The sequence below is a fragment of the Pseudorca crassidens genome, chromosome 11, assembly GCF_039906515.1.
Source record: "Pseudorca crassidens isolate mPseCra1 chromosome 11, mPseCra1.hap1, whole genome shotgun sequence".
NCBI lineage: Eukaryota > Metazoa > Chordata > Mammalia > Artiodactyla > Delphinidae > Pseudorca > Pseudorca crassidens.
In genome coordinates, this window is record NC_090306.1 from 63159783 (window position 1) to 63180950 (window position 21168).

Consider the following 21168-nt stretch of genomic DNA (forward strand, 5'->3'; position numbering starts at 1 on the left):
TTAGAAAGTTTTTATTTGTATCTGGAAAGATACATGTCTATATTTTCCTTTACTCTGGAAAGGAAATTATAGAATCAGACAGATACAAATATGTATTGTTTTTTAAATTTTGTTTCTTTGGCTAGAGCTATATTTTAATAAAGTATAAAGGTACAAGAGGCTGCTCTATTTCACAGTGGTGGGGGTGGAAACTAACAAGATACAGGAAAATGTTCTTATATTCAAGTCCATAACTGATATGATTAAAATAGCTGACAGTTACTGAATGCTTACTTACATGTAAGAAGCTGTCACAAGAAGATTTTTTTTAAATATCATTTAATTTTAACTATTAAATGGGAACTAGCTTTATCCAGATGAGGAAACAGAACTGTTAAATGTTGGATCTAGGATTTAAACCCAGGTAGACTGGCTCTAGATCCCACAATTCATGCAGCACAATTTTAGGAAAAGATTCCTTTACCTCCCAGTGTATTTAACATATTTCAGGTTTCCTCCCTCTTCAATAGAAAATATACATATAATTTTCTCTTTGAATTATTTTAGAGATGTACAGTATATGATGATCTAGTTATAATCACACTGACTTAATGGTCTTATAAATGAAATAAATGCCTTAGGTTCATGTGATCAATATATATGAATTATGTCTTTAGTGCCTAGTTTTTCTTTCAAAAGAAGACTGAAAGATAAACTCGTGTAATTTGTTTCCTTGCACCATCTAGTGGATTTAAATGACAACTGCGGCAGTAGTATAAATGATTGTAAGTCAATTATATGTCAAATTTTCAAACGTATCCGTCAAACGTATCCGGAGAACTAGTCCTAAAACTGTACTTCAGATCATTACCACAAATGTGCACAGTTGTCATTTGCCTTTTTCAAGAGGGAATCGATTAAGCATGGACAAAGAATTCATTAGCGAGTGTTTAAATCTGCAAAAAAATTAACATAAAACAGCCTCCTTATCATCTTTTTACAATTAAAGGTAATGACAGTCTGATACGTTTTAGTTCTTCCCATTCGTTTTCCTAAAACTACAAGGCTTTCCAGGTAGCTGCGCGTAGGGAGGAACCTGGCGAGTCTGCGCGGGGCCAATGCGCAGGCGTGCTGAGGAGCGGAAGTGGGGAGGCTGGGCTAAACCCGGACCAGCAAGCGGAAGAGGCCGGGGTAGCGGAGAGAGGCTCCGAGACCGTTTGGCGGCGGTGAGTCTGGGGCCAGCCCGAGCTGAAAGTCCCAGATCCGGGGAGACGCCAAAAGAAACGGAGATACCTGGGGTTCCGGAGCAGTCGCTGCTGGTTGCTGCAGCTGCCCTGCCGCTGCCACCGCGACGCCTCCGCCCTCCCTGCTGAAGACGCGGCCCTGACAGGCCTGTAGGCCTAGGCGCGGCCGGCCGAGCCCGACGTGTTGCCGCCCGTGCAGCTGTGAGTAATCCGAGCGCCCTCTCCACGGTCGTGTACAGATTAAAATGGAGGAAATTTCGTTGGCTAACCTGGATACTAACAAGCTAGAGGCCATCGCTCAGGAGATATACGTAGACCTAATAGAGGATTCCTGTTTGGGCTTCTGCTTTGAGGTGCACCGGGCAGTCAAGTGTGGCTACTTCTACCTGGAATTCGCAGAGACTGGTAGCGTGAAGGATTTTGGCATTCAGCCAGTGGAAGATAAAGGAGCGTGTCGCCTGCCGCTTTGCTCCCTTCCTGGAGAATCTGGGAATGGGCCTGATCAGCAGCTGCAACGCTCACCTCCGGAATTCCAGTAGCTGCAACATGAGAGTCTGAGGGTGACCAGGACAATAACATAGACCAGTCCTGTGGTTTTGAGAAGTTAGGTAGCTAAGTAAAAAAAAAAAAAAAAAAAAAAAAAAAAATCAGACAAAAGTCCCAGTTCCCATTGAAGAACCTAGCCTTTAAAAACTTGGAGTGGAGAATTTAGGAAATCGGATCCTTGTTTAAGTGTATTACCTTTGGATCAGCTTTGAAATCCTGGACAGGAGGAGCTGTGCTGTGCATCCTGCAAGCCACGCAGTGGTTGATTTCTAAACACACCAGAAAGTGCACAAGAACCCTGTACTGTCCCCAGTGCACAGGTGAGCATCTGTGTGCTCAGCATATAAAGTTCTTTGGTTCCTCAGCCTTTCTGTCTGCCTGATGTCAAGGGCTTTCTGGATAACTGACCGTTTGGACATAACTGATGGTCAGGCCTTAATTGTTGGGCCTCAGTGGGACTGCACCTCTGATCTCAGAGCCTCTGATTTGGGCTTCTCCAAGACAAATGAAAGTCAGTTATGAGATCTGGATATTAATCATTCCAATCTGGGAAAGGCAAGAAAAAGAATTCCCAGCTGAATCTGGTAGGAGAAGCTCTGTGTCTTGATGCCAACAAGAAGAAAAGCTCAAAGCCACCAGTTTCCCAAAGGTCCAGCATTTAACAGTGACTTCAGCGGAGTTGGGGACATGGGCTAGCGTTTTGCTGAACAAAGCCCTGTTTCTTGCAACCCACCTGGTGGCAGAGGCTTAGCAGATGAATAACTTGGTTATCCAGGCAGGCTGAGGATTAAGTTATGATCCCTTGGGGAGGTAGCAGGGCCTTCTGCGACTATGCACGATCTTTCAGACTGCAGGATTCATATCTGGATGTATTATGCTGTGGACAACAGTTCAGTGGGGCGTTTTCCTACTCTTGAGTTACTCGTGACCTAGCCAGTCCATGGGTCTGACTTGGTTATTGTGCCAGGTCACTACCTGCCTCCCATTTTCGGGGCAGGAGTGAACTATGGAAGAGCATCATGGCTGTGCAGGAGGCTGTGGTTTGAAAGCTGAGCCCAGAGGGGACCTTTTTCAGCTGCACTCACTAATGTGAATGGGTTAGTGCTAGGAGCCAAGGAGCAGGACTGGGTCAACTCTCATCTGACTGTGCAGCATCCTATTGAATGCCCCTGTTCCTTGGGTTGGGCAGTCACAGAGCTCCGTTGCAGTGAACATCTAGACTGTCACCACCTTCTCTGCCCCTCCCGAAGGGCAGCCCTTTCCACTCAGTTCCCTTTGGACCTCTTGACAACAAGAGCTGTCCTTTTGTTGGAAGTCAGGAAATGGCCCCCAGAAACCCTCTGGTTTTAGGCAATGGGATAGGGGAGGATAGGAAGTGTGAGCTGGGTATCAAAAGTACCCTCCACTTGACTCCCTGATTGAAGTTTATGAAGTATATAGGGGTGGGAGCCCCAAGGTGAGCGGTGCTGCTTTATTTGAAATGTTTTCTTACCTCATTCTGTGCCCCAGTAAGGGGCCCAGCCTTCTTTTTCTGGCTTGGCCCCATGTTCCTCCAGTCCCCTGCTCCATGCCTATCTGGTACAGCTCATCACCCCGGGTGCTGCCTGCCGCTCTACATTCACGCTGACCAGTTTCAATTTCTCTCTCTTGATGCTCCTACTTCTGAAGCCTGCCCAGTTTCCCTTTCCTTGGCTTCTCTTAAGTTTGTTTTGTTTTGTTTTCTTGTTTTTGAGAGAGAGTCAGAGCAGAATCTTTCTTATGGCTCCCTCTATTGGGATTAGGATGGGAAGAGAAAGTAATTTTTTGTATATGAAAAGCAGTGTCATGCCTAAGCATTTCCTCTGTAGGACTGCCTTGCTGGTATGCCTTCCTGCTGTGTCTTACTTCCTGAGGAGTTACATCTTCCCACCTCCACTTGGATACTGCCCCTTAGGACCTAAGCAGAAAAGCAGTAAAGGCTGAGTGACACAGGGACAGAGTAGGTTCTGATCCATTTTCTCTAACCCTTGCTGTGCATGTATCCTTCCTTATCCCAGAAGGAACTTTTTGGACTGTATGGACTGATTCGGGTTACATACTCTAGAGGGTTAAGGGAAGCATAGTAATAGGGCCTCAAGACTGTTTATTATTGCATTCTCCCTCTAGAGTTGTCCCGCTCAGGGTGAGGGCCTAGCTACAGATTGGTCTTCAATCCAAGAGTTGTAATAACTGTTTAAAAAGTCAAACCTTGGCAAGAACTGAAATAATTTTGGGTTATCTGCCCTTGCCTTTTTTAGAGACATCTCCTTCTGAGGGGATGCAGAAGGAAAGGAGGGTCTAAGTGAGACTCTGGCCTACTTAAAGATAATATCTGGGAAACAGGCTGAAGGTAAGGCCATGGTCCACTCCTCCTTCAGAGAGGGAGCTCAGATTGTGACATTACTGTTTCCTTGGTCTTTTCTCCTGGTTAGAGGAGGGAGAAGTGGAAATAGTTTTGAGTAATGGTTGGTTCATATTACCTCCCTCTTGGTTTGTGTTTTTGTTTTTTTGCTCCCCATTATTAGGGCAGTAGCCCCCGGTCCTGGTTGGGTATGAGGTGGGCTAGGTCCAACAGGTGCCCTGAGGGGACAAACTAACTCTTCTTTTTGGGGGAGAGAATGCTCCCTACCATATAGTTAACAGTGGTTAGGAATTCTCCCTTTCCCTATCTTTCCTCTTAACAGCAGAATTCCTGTCCTAATCTCCTCAATTAAGTGTATTGATCACCCTGTAATTCTATTATGTATCTGAGTGTGTGTGTGTATGGGGGGGAAGGGGTTCTTTACAAATTTCTGTGGTTTGTGGCTTTTTCTTCCATACATTAGTTCACACCACCGCATGCCCAGGGGCCATTGCCTGGCATTATCGCATGCTGGGATCATCGGGGAAGTGTAGTGAAGCTCACCATTGTCCTTTGTTTTGGAGAGTCTTATTTTTGCATAAGTAGTCCATCCTATACAGGTTGCTAACTAACTGTGTATTCCCCTTGCCCCATGGCTGCTGGTGTAAATAAACTGCGTCTCCCCATTGGTAAACAATTACAATAAACAAAATTTTAAAAAATGACTTTATTTGGACTCTATGTTCATCTTTTAAAATTGTACGTTTCTTGGGTATTCACGTAGTGAAATAAATGTTGAACCTTAGTTACTTTCTCCTGAATGAGTTTTATCAGATAGAGGAATTTTGCCCAACTTTGTTTCTCCATCTAATACTGCACATTTAGCTTTCTGCAACATCCAGTGAAAGAAACAAACTGTATACAATCTTCCCTTTACCATAACAAGAAGGTGGTAAAATAAATACAATGCAATCCTGTCACTGAGTCCAGTGTGAAGGATAGTTCAATTTAAATGGCACTCAAGCTATCAATATATACACTTTGCCACCATTTTGATCTAATACTGCTCTTGCTCTCAAGAGGCAAATGATTCATAGCAAAGATGAGTCAGCCTTTCTAAAGGTAATTGTTTCCAATACTTTTCATTTTACTCCAACTATTTAGGTCTGTCATTTTGTTTTTAGATAATTCAGAGATTTTTCATTTATTCCAGTTCCTATTCCAAAGTTGGAGCACTTCCTTAGAAATTGTACATATTGCTCCTTAGTGTTGATCAAATCACTAGTTTGCTAAATGTTCTAGTTCTTTAAAGAAACAGTCCCAAATTGGAAATAATATTTAGATGAATAAAAATTATAGAAATGGGATCAGAGGAAACCAGTTGCAGTAGGATATCTCAGGGGACTTCATTGACATGTGACATGGTGTTAAGTCACCTAACACTCATACGCAGCTGCAGCAAATCCTTTTGGATCCTATTTCATGTTTAGATTTGAATTGATATATTTCATGCTAACCTACTTTTCTGAAATGAGGTATTTGCAAGACCTCAGTGCTCTACTAAATCCACTTGACAGTACGACTTTTGAGATTATTTTCGTGTTTTCTAACTAATGATCATTATATTTAAAAAGAAAAAGAAATCACATACCTTTTAACTCCCTACATACTTGGTTTTAACTGGCGGGTAGCATGAGGTCAGGAACCTAATACATGGTTGCTTGATGTTGACAAAGAAAATGAACTATGCTCAAGTAGTTAAGGATTCTGGAAGAGCTTTCTTTAAACATCTTTTCATATTAGTCTTCAATTATCATGGTTAGTGAATTGCTGGTTCTCAGAGATAACATCACATGTGAAAGTTTCACCCTGCTGTGGAGGGCACAAACTTTTTGATTCTTACACATGTTCCCAAAGATGCCCGTGATGCTCTGAAAGAAAATATTTGTTATAAGGGAGGCAATTGTTCAGAAAGCTATTGTAGACAAACCTGTAAATCCTTGGTTTTGTTTTTTCCATTTTGAAAACTTCAATCATTATTACTTGAGCCTTAGTGGAAATATGTGAGCTGGAAAGGAAATACTAAATTCATTTCAGAAATGAGAAAATATGTTTGGCAGCAAAGACTTGCCCACAGTTCAAAAACAAAAGTACAGAAGCAACAGAAGCAAAAGTAGAATGCTAGTGCAAGGCCAGTGCACTTTGTTGAAGCAAGAAAATTTTTAATAAATGAAAGGACTAATTTTTTTAAAAGACAAATTGCAGAGTGAAAAAATTGTGATACTGATGAAAACTTTAAGACTGAGTGAAAACACTGAAAATGGAAAATATATTTAACAATATAATTTATCAAAAGTGACTCAAGGAGTTTTTATTTTTAACCTTAAAATTTAATAAATGTAGTAATTTAACTATTAGAACTTAAAAAAAAATCCCATCTCTACCCAAATATACAAAAAAACTCTAGACACTGAGTTTTACAAACAATATAGCAAGAAACAAAAATCATTATAGGCTAAGTGTATTATGAAGATGTTAGGCAACCAACTCCTTTAAAATATCAAAAATAAACTTTATCAACAAGTCAGGTTAACCCTAGGAAAGATTTTGACTCAGAAAATCATTGCATCATGGGGCGGGGTGGTGGTGGTGCTGTGATGAATGATATTGGGATTGACATATATACACTAGTATGTATAAAACAGATAACTAATAAGAACCTGCTGTATAAAAAATAAATAAAATTCAAATCAAAAAAACCATTGCATCACCATTAGAGAAAAACTATGTGAAGATTTCAATACAGAAAAATAGTTTGTAAAATTCAATACCAACTATTAACTTTAAAAATACTCATTAACCATATAGAAACAAGGCCTAAAGAACTTCCATACACTGATAACATATGTATCAAGATCTACAACTGCTTTGCTTAATGGTAAATACTTGGAAGCATTCCATTTAAAAGCAGGAATGGAAGAAACAAAATTCTCATTCTCAGATGATACCTAAATGGATAATTGTGTACAATCTATGAACATACCACTGCAGGTAATGATAGAATGCAGTAAAGTTGCTGAATATTAAAGTTGCTGGATATAAGATCAGGATCCAAAATCAGGACAATAAAAAATTTTAAATGGTGCATTTATAATGTAATGCAACAAAAGTACATATGGTCCTATGTAATACTAATGTAACAAGAGTGGTGTAAAATTTTGTGGAGCAAATGAGAAAAATTTCATCTGGAATGTTAAAGGAAACTCAAATGAAGAGTCATAAGAAAGGAAACCCAAATAAATGGAGACTAATGGGATGTTCATGGATAGGAGGCTCAGTATCATCACTCCAAATATATATAAGTAACCTTGATTAAAATCCAAATGGACATTTTCATGGAACTTGATAAGCTAATTTTAAGATTTATATGAAAAGCAAGGCGCAAGTATCGACAAGATCTTTTTGATGAACAGCTAGTGTGGTTGTAGTGCAGAAACAAACAGGAGAATAGAAGATAGTTCAGAATTAGATGGAAAAACAAACACATTTTTGTCATCTTGATGTATGACTAAACTGGTAGTATAGTCAGTAGACTATAAACTGTTACATTGTTCTGGAATAGATTAGCCATAAATACTAAAACTGTACTCCAGACACAAAAATTAATTTCCGTGAGGATTTAAGACTTACTGTAGTAAAGTAAAACATCAAACATTTAGAGGGACATATACGAGGATATGTTCATAATTGTAGGCAAGGGAAATTTTCTTAAGTAAATAAAAGCATCAAACATAAAAGATTGGTATGTTGAGCCGTAATAAAAGTAAAACTTTCTATGCACTGTCATACTAGAAACACACAACAACAAAATGCCATAACATGCTAGTAGAAGTGTTACAGTTCTTATAACCGATAAAAGATTATTGGCAAAATAATTATACAAATGACAAATGGACGAAGTAAAAGAACACAGCTCATTTATAGATTTAAGAAATCCAAATGACAGAAAAGATGTGAAAACTTCACTTAGTTTTGAAGAAGTACAAGCTAAAAGCAAATTAAATATCAATTTATACCACTCAGCATAGTTAAGAAAGGGTGATGATATCAACTCTGACAGGTACATGGAGCAATTAAAAGTCTCGTACATTGCTGGTGGACTGTAATATAATAAAAATATTTGGGAAAGCAATTTGGAAATATCTATTGCAGTTGATATGCATAACCAATACACCAATATTTCCACCTCTTGTAGCACTGTCTGTAATAGGAAAAAATTGAAAGTGGTATAACTACCCATTAAAAATATATAGTCCCATGCAGAAGTGAAAATAACCAGGGCTGCACAAATAAAATATTTAGTAAAATATTTGTTCTTATAATTTGATACCTTTCATTTGAAGCTTAACAATATGCAGAACAATGCTATATATTGTTTAGGGATATGTACATATGTAACAAAATGTATACCAAAAACGTGAGCTAGACTTCCACTTCTATGTGTATCGTGGTCTAGATATTGGAAAAAGACTTCTCAGTGCAAAAAGAACCTGGATGCTGATTAAACTGGAACAAAGATGCTATTAAGTGTTTTGCTATCCTCCCAAGAAAGTATGGGAAATAGCTCTCTCTTCTACACACATACATACACACACTAAACACAGAGCAGAGACACAAGTGAAAACAGAAAATGGGGCTGCACGGGAGGACATACGGAAACCAGGAACTTCCACATGAGAATGGGAGATTAGGCCTCCATCATCACAAATTGAGACCACTCATTACACTCCCCATAAATACAGGATACCTGAGATAATCTTTACATCCTTAGTGAAAGGATGGGCAGAGTAAAAGGAGAGAAACAGAGATCTTCCTGACTGCAGAAACAACAGATAAGAAAGCCTCTGCCCTGGCCTGAGGTGAAATAAATAAATTAAAATAATAACATTATCATCATCATCATTTCCTCTGGAAATGGTACTTATACTCTTGCTTTCAAATAGTTACCCTACCCTGTTAGAGAAACCTCTGCCTGAAAATTATATAATGTGCCCAAGATAATATACTTCTTGGCCACCTAATAGAGTTTGGGTCCCTCAGCATTCTCACAAAATATAAATTTGCAATAAAAGAAACATCTATTTTTCAAAAGAGTTTACTTACCGCTATCATGTTCTGCATCTAATCATTCTACTTTCAAGAAAAGAGTACTAATTTTGATAACACTGAAAGTGAGATTTGATGAGATTAGGAGATGGCTGATCATAGGAGTGGTTGACACTGCCAGCATCCTAGAGACCCAAGGTATGCAGCCAGAGGAACTTAATGAAGGTGGAATTACCAACATAAGTGAGGAAACTGGTTGTGATAAAAAGGATAAAGATGTTTCAGAGGAAGTGAAGTGCCCAGTATACTTGACCTTAAAGGATGTTGCCAAGATATTTCAAAATATCGAGAGTACAAAGAATGCTCTCAGTATTTTGTGCCATAGATAAAATGTTGTGTGGCAAGCAGAATTCTAAAGACTGTCCCCTGAGATTCTTGTCTTCTGGTTATTCAGTTAAACAGTAATCTAAATATTGCTGTAAAGGGATTTTGGAGATGTAATTAAATCCCAAATCAGTTGACCTTAAGATTTGGAGATTATTTGGCTAGACTTGTCCCCAGGCAGGTGAGGACTTAAAAAACTCAGTGTTCTCCATCTGGTAGGAGAAGACATCACAGAGATTTGAAGTGTGAGAGGGGTTTGATGCACCATTGCTAGCTTTGAAGATGAAGGGGGCCAAGTGAGAAGGAATGTGGGTGCATCTTGGAGCTGAGAGTAGCCACTGGCTGCCGGCTAGCAAGGAAACAGTACCTCAGACCTACAGCCACAGAAACTGAATTCTGCAAACAACCTGAATGAGCTTGGAAGCTGATTCTTCCTCAGAGCCTCCAGATAAGAGCCCAGTTTAGCTGACACTTTGCCTTTGGCCTTGGAGACTCTTAGTAGGCGGCTCAGCCAAGCATTCCCTGACCTCTGACCTAGAGAAATGTGAGATTCCTAAGTGAGGACTGTCTTAAGCAGCTAGATTTGTGATAAGTAGTTATGCAGCAATCGAAAACTAATACAGTCATGAACTGATACAGACTTAGAAAGGATTATTCCGTTAGATGGTCACCCTTATTATTGGCATAAACCCCTTACTTGGATTTTATCAGGTAAATAGATAAATCATAATTAGAGATATAATTCCACAGAGCTCTAAGAAAACAAACTCACATCAATATAATAACACCTTTCACCTGCAAGTTTAACCTTAGATCAGCAAGATGATGTGCTGATTTTTAAATACAAGGTGACCTCTCCACTTCTAATGTGATTTTATCACCTAAAGTTACTCTGCTCCCACTGCATTCTTATCCCCCAGCTCCTTCTGTTTTCAGACATACGCACAAGCATGCACATACCCGTAAATACGCACAGGAGTTATAACTTTAAATCCACCCAGTTCAGAGAAAGGCTAGCTAAGCTGCTTCCGCTCTTGCTGCTGTATGAATTATTACAGTTCAAGGCCTTATTTGCAGAGCAGCCATTTCTATAGTTTGAAGGTAGATGAGTGCTGGTCTCTTAAGTACTTCCCTTACAGCTAAATTTTCTTTTGGAATTAAATGTGCTTGTTGTGTTATGTCTGCTTAGTACTGGATTCAACAGTGATTCAAAAGCTGATTTAGATGTTGTATAACAGATGGGAAAAAACATTATGATCAGTTTGACAACAAACTCTGTGGCCCCAATTAGGTCACTTCATCTCTCTGGGCAAGTTTCTTCACTGATAAATTAATAAGCTCGAATGAAACGATTTCTTGGTTGCATTCCACCTGTGACATTCTCTGATTCCATGATAAAATGTTGAAAATAACTACCCAAGTCATCTTATTCCCAAGATCAGTTTTACCATCTAAATGCAGAGAATTTGGCACAGTTAAGTTATGGGCTCCTTCACATGAGTCTTTGTAATTCTGCTTTGTAAATTGTTCTATGGCTTTTGCTCTAGATCTCAAACACCTCTTTTTGGTTAGAAATGTGCCATTCTAAACCAAGCTCCCATCTCTGCTTCAGATCTGCCTGTCCAAGGAAATACTATATATTTCCAACTGTGTGTCCCACAAGCACCTCATATTTCATCTTATGCAAAGTGAGGTCTGAGAAGCTGCATTTTCAACGTATGCCTCAGTGCATTCTAAATGTCGAGAACTACTGCCCTAGAGAGAAAGCAGAAAATAAGTCTGCATTCATCCTGTTTTTTAATCTCCAATAGCATATCCCTAGAATGTTTGGGACCCTGGAATTTTTTTTTTTTTTTGGCTGAGCTCTTCTATATATAAATTATGTGATTTAAAATTATGAGAATTTAAAAACATGATATCATGCACATTGTAATGCCTTTATAAAGGTTGATGTTTTAGAACTATTTATTTCTTAAATTATAACCCTGAGATTTTTTTGCCTCTGGAATGATAAGAGAAGTATATCATCCTTCTGCCCCTAAGCATTTAAAGGCAATATATATTCCAATAGATGGCACTAGTCTTCTGTTTGCATATCTTTAGATCAGTTGTAAAGGATCCATCCTTTTGTTAAAAAGTTTAATGTTCATTTAAGAGGGCTCTACAGTGTGGACAGAAACGGCAGTCTGAAAAGATAAGTGGAAAGTATGAAGTAATTCAGTTTATCATTTTATCACTTCAGAATGACTGCCTATAATGAACTGCTCAGTTGCATTTGCAGTGTAGCAGTTAAAGTATTTTTTAACTTGTCTCATATACTATTTCCCAGTTTCTCAGCATCAACATTTTTCCCACTTCCCATTCAGCTAAAATTTTAGTTCAAGAGCTTTGTATTTACAGTCAGTGAATTACCCCCAATAGATTTAATGACTCTTCATAAAATTTTTAGAGACTTTGATTTTTGTCATCATCAATTTATCAGCAACATTATCTGTAATAACTCTTTTCTTCTGAGTAATGTCAGTGGGCCACAAAAACAGTAGTTTAATAAAACCATTGCTATTAGAATAATATTCTCACAGAGAATATATAAAAAAGTAAAAACTCCAACTGGTTTGTCTAGTGTTAATTATAGGTTGTTTCTTATTAGCTAGGGAAAGAATAATCCATAGTATAGTCCAAAATCCACTCCCCATAAAAGTAATGCTAACTGATCTATAACAGTTATAATTTTTACTATTGGGAAAGCTATGAGATAGGCCTAAGGGGGGACTTCAGGCCCAGAAAGTGGTATATTAGGAACATTTATTAGGTTCAGGTGGAAAAAGATAATTAAGCTACTTTATCTTGTGGGTGTGTGCAAATATTTATCAGACTTCCTGCCTTAACAAGACCCAAAGAATGACCACATATCCTGGTCTTCCTGGGAGAGTCTTGGTTTACAACTGTTATTCAGTTATTATTGATATCGTCCCCCTGTCCTTTCAAAAGTGTTATGTTTTGGAAAATAAGCTATCTGTTTACCCTAGTTGTAACTCACAGAAGAATTGAGAGATGTTTTTAAAAGAGATTGAGGGCCAAACTGTGATGAAGGTTGTGAGACCAAATCTACAAAGAAAGTGTTGTCTACTTGTAACATTCTGTTTTGAAAATAGTATGTAATCAGAAGTTAGAAATAAAGGTATGAACTGCATGGACATACAGTCAAAAATGTACAGTGGATTAGCTAATGGAGTAATTTGAAATATATGGAAAATCAAAGGGTTAAAGATATCTGAAGCTGGAGCTTCCGTGCTTGATGTGAGTAGGAGTGAAGAATGGACAGGGATGAATTGGAACAATCTAACCTTGAACCATTATTATATGCTCTGGGAGTCCCATATGAGCACTTGTGAGTGAAAGCAAATTGTTCAGACTTCAAGCTTTACCTGTGTCTAGGTGGCAAAACCACAGGCAGTTTGTAATATGAGACCAAATCACATAATTTGTGGTGATACTCATAAACAATGCTATACGGCAGGTAACACTTAGCAACTCATAGGTATTGGCAGGCAGTGTCATTAAGCAGAGCTTGGGCAGGAGTAATTCAGAACAGCTTGTTATATTCAGTTTATGGTTAGTCATGGTGCTTGGATGAGGATAATGTTCCAGGCCTTGAACGTTACCTTTTATTGATGGACATAAAATACTATAGATTGTGTTATTTAATAAAATTTTCTGCGAAGATGGTAAGGCTCTGTGTCTAGAGCTGTGCATAACTGTGAGAATGCAGAGGAAGTTATGGCTACTTCAGAGGTAATGGTATATCATGCAAGTAGAGAGGTGGGATCAGCCTTTTTGTCACTCTACCCCTCGCCCTCTCCCAAAAAAAGTGGCTCTCGGCTTCTAGAGCCCACCTTCCCATTCTCTCACAACACGAAAGCTTACAGCCAACAAGAGAACATCTCTGTTGCTTCACTCTCTTTTAAGGACTGACATGATTAGGTCAGGCCCACGCGGGGTAATCTCCCTTTTTATGAACACAAAGTCCACAAGTAGCTTAATTGCAGGAGTGATATCCCATCGTTTTCACAGCCCTGTCTCACCCCTTCAAGGTGTTGGTTATAAAAAGTGTGTAAACCAGGGGGCGGCTGCCATGTTTAGAAGCCACCCGTTTACAGACTGTGCTTTCACTTTGCCCCTTAGTACCCTGGTTGCTAAGCTGTTATGAGGATAAGGATGGAGTTTCCAAGGACAGCATCTCCTGTTTACTCTCTTTTCTGGTCTTCAGGGAGCAGGGTTGTACAAGTTCAGTGTGACTAGGTGTCATATAAATAATACACAAAAAGCCCCTATCTACCAAATCGTGGAGTTCTCCAGAGCGTTTATGTTTATGGAAAAACAGTGTTATCCCAGGACCTGCAGCCTTGTTTTGATCGAAGCAAGATATTTAAGACTCTTGGTTGGGGACTTTTATTTCCATTCATAGGGAAAATTTATCAGTAATATGTGAGATGGGAATAACAACAGATTGTGACAGCACCACTCTTTGTGGCACTTACTTGGGCACTTTTGAATCATCACTCCCCTGCCCACAATACCACACCACCCTACCACCTCAGTCTCAAAAGTTCTACCCACATCACTCTCATCTCCCCCATTACTAATGGAGATGAGCATATTAAGCACAACTCCTTACAAACTCTAGAATTTTCCTTTGGAATTTAAATTTCATGAGAACTGATGATCGTTGTCTTATATACTGCTCAGCACAATATCTGGCACATAATAGATACTCAATAAATATTGATAGAAGAAATGATAGAATAAAAAGTAAATATTGAATTGAATAATATTCTGTTATGTTAATTCCAAGAGTAAAACGATGGATTCATTTTGCTCTTGTCAAGGAGGAACAAAATTCTTTTACCATTATTTTAATTATAAAATCTTCCTAGATATTTGTATATTCCAGGCTTTTATTCTGCAGAATTTAAAAATTAGGTTTTTTGTTTTTAATCTACTTTTTTTTTTACAAATGTAAGATTTCACACATTTAAACAAATTCAATATCTCTTAAAAATCACGACATTTTAAAGTTATTTTTAAGAAATAGCAATGTACTACTTGTCCTTTTTTGCCTAATACATTGTGAATTTAAACAGTGAAACGTGAAGGTTTCTGTTTGGTTGCAAAAAGCAAATGAGATAATTTACTATTCATCTCATAACTTTCATTTTCTAAAAAGTATCTTGGCAATTAAAGTTTGATTATTTTCTCTTTTTTGGGGACAGCATTAATGAGATCATCACAACTTTTGTAAAAAGCTGAAGTGCTAGGTTGCAAAGGTAGACTATTATATGATGATTTAGTCACAAATTGTACATTTTAATTTTACATAGAAAAACAAACATGATTTGGTAGCTGAATACAACAAAAGGAAAGCTTATAACAAAACATACAACACCACAACAAAAGCAGCTAACAAATCTTAGAGAGCTACAATGAAACCATTGGAACAGGAAAAAAAACTGGCTTTAAAACATTTCTCCATTGATCTGCATTGCTTATATATCCTACTGTTTATTTTTACAGTTGTGCTTGCTAAAATTAAATTACTCCTAAGATTTTAACAATTCCAGTGTATCTGTTCTTGCCATTATGGAAACTGAGTGAAATTTTAAATCTTGATTCACTTCTTTCAGTGACCAAATAATAGTGGCCAAATCTCAGGTCTATTTAGAGCAGCAGATAATTTCATGTGCCTGATAAATGTCATTTTTGAATAGAATTTTTTAAACAATTACTTTTCAAAAGTGTTCACACATTGGCAACATTATTTCTGAGACTTGAGAACAAAGACAATTCATTTATTATGAAGATAATAACTAGATTATAAATCACTTAAGCTATGATTTTAAATGCTCTCCGTTTTCCCCCAACGATTTTGTTCTTTCTTTTTAATTCTGTGGTTTTGCCACAGGTCAACCAATTACTGAACAGTTCAGCTTGAGAATCAGTGAAATGGTTTCTGAGTGTCATTTAATGAAAAGAGCCTCTGATCTAAAAAAAAAAAAATTCAAGTGCAATCACACAGAGGGATCAAATCAATTTATTAGATTATTTCAAAGTAAAGGTTTGGGATTGAGTGAAAACTCCAGAGTAGTCATAAGGAGCATGTGGTAGTCACAGCGCTGCCACAAAGGAGTCTTGTGATCTTTGGCATATCGTCTCTCAGACTCAGGTTTTCTCACTTCTAAAAGAGGGATAAGGATTTCAACCGTTACACCCTCACAGTGATGTCAGAATTAATTACGGACTCAGATATGACAGGACTTCAACCTGCTTTATTCTTGTTATTTGCCTCAGGCCAGCCAACGCACATGAATATTGCAACTGCATATCTGATGTTCACTCATACCTTCAGCAGGAGAAATCTGCTGGAACATTCACGAATTACCCTTTATTGTGATGTTATCTTTCATTGAATTTTAATTGTGCTCAAAGGCTACATAACAATTATATTCTCTAGAGGAAAAAAAAGTTAATTCTCTGCATGTATTATTTCTTTATTTGGTAACAGACATGTATCCATGTACTGCAGTGATTTCATAGTGAGATTGTCTAACAGAAGAATCTTTCAGAGAGAACTTGACAATTTATTTTGCTCTTAAAATATTTTTTTAAGTGTGTAAGATGTGTAAGTATAATTATAAAACAAATTTTAGTGTGTGACATGGGAAGGAGCACAGCTTGTGGCAAAGAGAGCTTACTCACTCTCCTTTCCCTTTACATTTTCTCCATTAAGTACTCGGCTTATTCTAAAGGCCTATTCTACTGTTGTCACAAGATTGCCAATATCTGTGCTATTCTAAGTGTCTAGCTCAAAATAATACCAATTTCAGTAAAATGTAACAAGTTGACTTACCCCTTTCATCATAATTTTTGTCCGTGTATTTTTTTTAAACATGGAAAAAGTACAGTTACATAATTTGCATAGTTTCCCTCTTCTGTGTTTCCTCTCTTTTTCTCTATGGACTTGGGCTGTGTAATGATTCCTTTTATCAATAATCCATTCCATTATCACTTAGCAATATGAAAAGTAGGTGGTCTCTTGTAACCAAAATATGTAAATGTACAAACCATAGTTTGGAAATCTAAAAAAATAATGTTTTCCTACATGCACAGTTCAATTAATCCATTTAAATATTGCATAATATTTACTGTAATTTTTTATAAGTGTAAATATTGCAATTATGACATACCTTCGAGGAAAGATCTCTCAAAAACAAGTTTCGGGCTTCCCTGGTGGCGCAGTGGTTGAGAGTCTGCCTGCCGATGCAGGGGACACGGGTTCGTGCCCCGGTCCGGGAGGATCCCACATGCCGCGGAGCGGCTGGGCCCATGAGCCATGGCCGCTGAGCCTGCGCGTCCGGAGCCTGTGCTCCGCAACGGGAGAGGCCACAACAGTGAGAGGCCCGTGTACCGCTAAGAAAGAAAAAAAAAAAAAAACAAGTTTCATTTCCCTAGTCTTATACTTTTTGGGGGGAGGTCATTGAACTCAGTTTAATCATTCATGCTAAAGTTTAAATGGAGGAAAACCTTAGGATATAAATATCATGGGGTTAGAGTATCTCATTTAAGATTGTACACTGAGATAAATATGATATTTTTCTGTTATATCATGATTTTTCGCTACATAATCATTCATTAATTTGCAAGTAATTTCCTGTTCCATCACTTGTCACTTATAACAGAAGTCATTCTTTCTGCTTTCAGTCTTAACAGACTTTCTTCCAATTATCAGGACTGCTTTTGTGTAGGTGCAAGATACTCGGTTATAAATATAATCTAAAGTGAAAGGATTACATAGCATATCCTTTTATTTAAAACTTCTGGCCTACTCAGCACAATTAGAATTGGCAATTCTTATTAACTCTACCTCTCATGCTACAAATATCTCTGTCCAAATAAGAGGAGATTTTTAACTTCTCAGTTTGAGTCACCAAAATAGTATTCCTAAGAATATGTCACGGTGACTATTGATCTGGGGGTTCTAGATAAAATAACGATTAGTTATTTATGGCATCTCAGTAAGTGTTGCATGTGTCTTTGTACAGGCAGTCTCACAACCTCTATTTATATTTCTATTACACTACAGGATAACTATCTCATCCCTTGAGATAGTTCTCTCATAGATCTCAAAGCAAATTTTTGTATGCCGAACCATTACAAATGTATTTTCCAATTTTGGGAAAAACTGTCTGGCTCTTTTTGCCAGATGTGATTTACAGACAAATGGACAAAAACTTCATTTGTAACAGAGATCCTATTTAAGTTGAATGGTTCTAAATTAGTGTGGCTTTAAGATGCAGGAGAACCCTGCTATTACCATCGGTAGTAAGCACAGGTGGTCTTATTTGCTGTTCCCTTGCTGAGATTTTAAGTCTTATAACCTCTTTTGACTCTCAGCCTACGTGAACTGAATTTCTCAGTTGAGTCACCTCCATAAGTTTAACAAAAGCACTAGGTTATTGCCTGCAAATACGAAAGATGAAAAGAATATTTCAGAGAGTCTCATTTAATAATTTTCTCATGAGTTTGGTCAAAACTGAGTTTAGGCTTTAGAGACATGGTCCTATGCAATGGCAAGCGTAAGGATTTTGAAATAATAGAAATCTGGTTTTTAAGTCCAGCCCTATGCCTATCATCTTGCCATCTTTCACATCATATAATTTTCTAAGCCTTGATAGTTTTATGTGTACAGTGGGATTTATAAAACCAACTTTTTATGTTGGTTGTAAAGATAAAAAATTACACACATACATTCATGCAAACAAACACACTTAGTGTATAATGGCTTTATTAAAACTTAACATATGTCGGTCCTCTAGAGTAGCAAAACTGTCTACTCATTGATTTCTTCCCTTTAGCCTCTGAAAACCATCAAAGTCATCTGCTTGTAGCAGAGGCCCTTACTTGAGTTTGAGGCACGCTGGGTACGTCTAGATATTTAGTACAGCAAGGCCATCAAGATTCTTCTAGGAGATATGTCATGAGGAAATACTATTGTTATAGGCTGAACTTTTGTCCGCTCAAAATTTATATGTTGAAGCCCTAACTCCAGTACCTCAGAATGTGATTATATTTGGAAACTGGGCCTTTAAAGAGGTAATTAAGATAAAATGAGGTCAGATGGGTGGGATAGATGGGCCCTAATCCAATATGACTGGTGTCATAAGAAGAGGAGATTACGACGCAGACTCACAGATAGATGGACGTCCACATGAGGACATAACACAAAGATGGCCATCTGCAAGCCAAGGAGAGAGGACTTAGAAGAAATAAAACCTGCTGATATTGGAATTCTAGGCCACAGAAATGGAGAAAATACATTTCTGTTGATTAAGCCATCCAGTCTGTGGTATTTTTGTTATGGGAGTCCCTACACACTAAAGCCAAGAGTTTTGGTTTAAGGTTGAAAATTCAACATCTGAAGAGAGGGAGGATTCTCAGTACAGCCTGGTGCTTATAACTCGGATTGGTACTGCCAAGTTCTCATAGTATTATGACCAACGTTCATTGATTGCACTGAAAAATGAGTGAATAAAAATTGATTTTTTTTACCATATTTTGTGCAAACGTTTGACAGCTTTAACACCGGTAGCAGACCCAGAAGCAGAACTCAGGACACCAGATGGATCACACGCAATACATTGAAGAAATACAAGCACATGACTAGAGTAGGGAGAAAATCAGAAGCATCAAAAAGAAGACAAAGTGGATGTCAAGTATTTTACTTGTAGATTTTCAATGAATCTGTTAGTTCTAATATCTTAGAGAGCACAGTTACATATAATTACGGTTCATATTGAAGATGGATTACTATCTAACATAAAACTTGAGTTAGTCAAAGAGCATGTCTGTAGAGTTGGTAGTAAGGAACACTGAAGTTATTAAAATGTATCTGTAGCCAATTTGGCAATGATTTGATTTTGACTTAGCTATCAATCTGGAAGGTATTTAGAAATAAATGATCCTAATAAATTTACACAGATGAGCAGCCTGATAAAATGAAGTTGTCAAATTCTGGCATTATTCCCCATTCATGAAAAGCTAGAAATGGCCTTTTTAATGAGCAGTATGTTTGTTTGGAAAAATACAAAGTCTCTGAAGCCAAGTAAACAGCATGAGGCTATTGGGTACAATAAAATATAAACAAAGAAGTGGGGCTAATCAAGAACAGATTGGTGAATTAAAGAAGTTTTCTCATGTTAAATGCTCAAGCTATTTTTCCTCTCCTATTGCCATTTTGGTAACATTTGACTTCCATTCACCAACGCCTGGTGCCTAAATATTGTTCATTTTTTGTTCATGTACTTTTTCATTCATTTATTCATTCAACAAGTGGTTATTGAACCCTTCCTACGTGTCAGTCACTCTCACAGTTCTAAGATTTAGGGACTTTGAGATAGCATAGAATCTCTGTTATAATAGAGCTAAACTGGACTTCTTGCTAAGACTAGAACAGTCTTATTTCTATTTCAGGGCATTTATACTTTTTACTGTCTCTGCCTGGACCACTCTGTCCCCATATCTTCGCATTTCTTTCAAGCCTATCCCTATATTATTTTAGAATACTCCAACAAGTAAGAATGCTGGAGGCCTGAGGACCATACAGCCAGGTCTCACAGAAGAAAAGGATGAGTTTCATAGCCAGAATTATAATTTAAGGATTTAGAAAACTCTGTGAAATAGAACAGATCTCAGTGAAAGTAGCTGCTACCTACTGTCCATTTCTGGTACTATTATGACTCAGTCACTTTCCCAGATTTTCTCTCACTACTACAGGTGTTACTGAAGGCAATACGGTCACAGTGCTCAAGAGTATGGGTTCTGGGGCCAAAGTGTTGGGTTCAAACAGCTATATAATCTTAGATGTGTTTGTTTGCCTGTTTTTAATGTCCCTGAACTTCCGTTTTCCACATCAATAGGATTTGGACAGATTCTATAATACTTGTAGGAGTGCAGTGATAACTGAATGAGATGGTATATGAAATGATCTTCCTACAGTGTCTGGCTACATATCTATGCCATTATTATAAATTAGCAATTCACTTCTCGCTCTTTTGCTCCACTTGAATTTTCTGTTTATTTTCAACCACTTCTGCTTCACAGATTTTACTTACTACTTTCTCTGTTCATTTTTAGCCTTCTGCCTACCCTCGTCCTGCCTTACTCCTTATATGCCTTTATTCATCCCTCAAAAAGACAATCTTGATTTAATCATTACCACCCACGCTTGGCCAAGCTTTTATGGGAAGTGGGGCCAGTCCCTAGTTTCCTGTCTACTCCTGGCCTCATGGCAGCTGTGACTTAGGAGCCAAAGACACGTAGCCTCCCATCCTAAAATCTACTTCAGGCACTGAGACCCTAATAGGCTCCTCCCCAAGATGTCACCACTCATGAACGACACACATTGCCAGAAGTCTAAATAAAGTTTACATGTGCTGACTCCTATTACTCAGGAAGATTGTGTGGGTGTTGGAGATACTCCTAAAAGAAAGAGGT

At 38.0% G+C, this 21168-nt stretch overlaps 1 protein-coding gene and 1 long non-coding RNA gene across 2 annotated transcripts in view; both read left to right on the plus strand.

The window, feature by feature from the left end:
- Positions 1-21168, plus strand: part of LOC137202875 (uncharacterized) — a 140825-nt gene that overhangs the window by 33802 nt on the left and 85855 nt on the right. The gene's annotated exons all lie outside the window — the stretch shown is intronic.
- ATXN7L3B (ataxin 7 like 3B) lies at positions 1120-4853 on the plus strand. The gene has a single exon (XM_067697364.1). It carries the CDS (start codon positions 1469-1471, stop codon positions 1760-1762), a length of 294 nt encoding a protein of 97 aa, XP_067553465.1. The 5' UTR covers positions 1120-1468; the 3' UTR covers positions 1763-4853.